This window comes from Sinocyclocheilus anshuiensis, unplaced genomic scaffold (genome assembly GCF_001515605.1).
Source record: "Sinocyclocheilus anshuiensis isolate Anshui unplaced genomic scaffold, SAMN03320099.WGS_v1.1 scaffold729, whole genome shotgun sequence".
NCBI lineage: Eukaryota > Metazoa > Chordata > Actinopteri > Cypriniformes > Cyprinidae > Sinocyclocheilus > Sinocyclocheilus anshuiensis.
The window spans coordinates 1,159,511-1,160,212 of record NW_015536561.1 but is presented as its reverse complement, the minus strand read 5'-3'; the positions used below and the strand labels follow the sequence as shown (position 1 = coordinate 1,160,212).

The 702-nt window shown below is 43.3% G+C and overlaps 1 protein-coding gene across 7 annotated transcripts in view; it reads right to left on the bottom strand.

The window, feature by feature from the left end:
- Window positions 1-94: 94 nt before the first annotated feature.
- LOC107701729 (serine/threonine-protein phosphatase 6 regulatory subunit 3-like) overlaps window positions 95-702 on the bottom strand; it is a 25,855-nt gene continuing 25,247 nt past the window's right edge. For all 7 annotated transcript variants that reach the window (XM_016503826.1, XM_016503816.1, XM_016503843.1 and 4 more), the window contains 2 exons: window positions 565-651; window positions 95-475 (listed from right to left, as the gene is read on the bottom strand). In XM_016503826.1, coding sequence (XP_016359312.1) covers window positions 424-475; window positions 565-651 — 139 coding nt within the window. In that variant the 3' untranslated portion in view covers window positions 95-423. The remainder of the gene's footprint in view (window positions 476-564; window positions 652-702) is intronic.

Sequence of the window (702 nt, the reverse complement as noted above, 5' to 3'; positions counted from 1 at the left end):
TGGGCACACATTAATGTTCCAATCAGTATATTTCGGTTTTATCAATCCTCTCTTTCTGTATACATTTGTCTTTTATAAAATATTTTTTTATTCATACAATCATTTTTACCTATAGCAACATTACTATTCACTTTTAAGTGGCAAGATGTCAGACAATCACCTCATAAGAACAATAGAATATAAATGAATGCAAAAAAAAAATCATTAGAGTATGTTTCTCTTCATAACAGTTCAAATTTTCTGTACAACTGTCTAATATGAATATTGCTGGTCCTGATCTGGTGGCATCAGTGCAGTGCTGGAGTAAGAGACAGCAGCAGCGGTGGTGGTTTCTGGGGGGCTCCAGTCTGGCACTGGCCTCTCCGGGTGGTCCTGGAGGAGGGGTGTGCTCGTGGCAGGAGCTGACTGACAACGCTACGCTCATCATGCCGGACCGTTCACTGCTGCCTCGGGGTTGGCCGTGCACTGCTCTGATCTAGTTGAGAAAAGGGGAGGGGCTTGATGTCAAGTGGATGCAACACAAAACTAGAGGAAATGGGAAAAGGTGGAGGGCACAGAACTCACTTGGCTTCGTACATAGCAGCCGCATCCTCAAGAGGACCATTTAGAGCTTTGCAAGTGGCTTTTGCTTTCTCTTCTAAGTGCTTTAGACTGAAGAAAAAAATGACAATGTTGGTTAAACGACCAACATTGTGTGTAGGG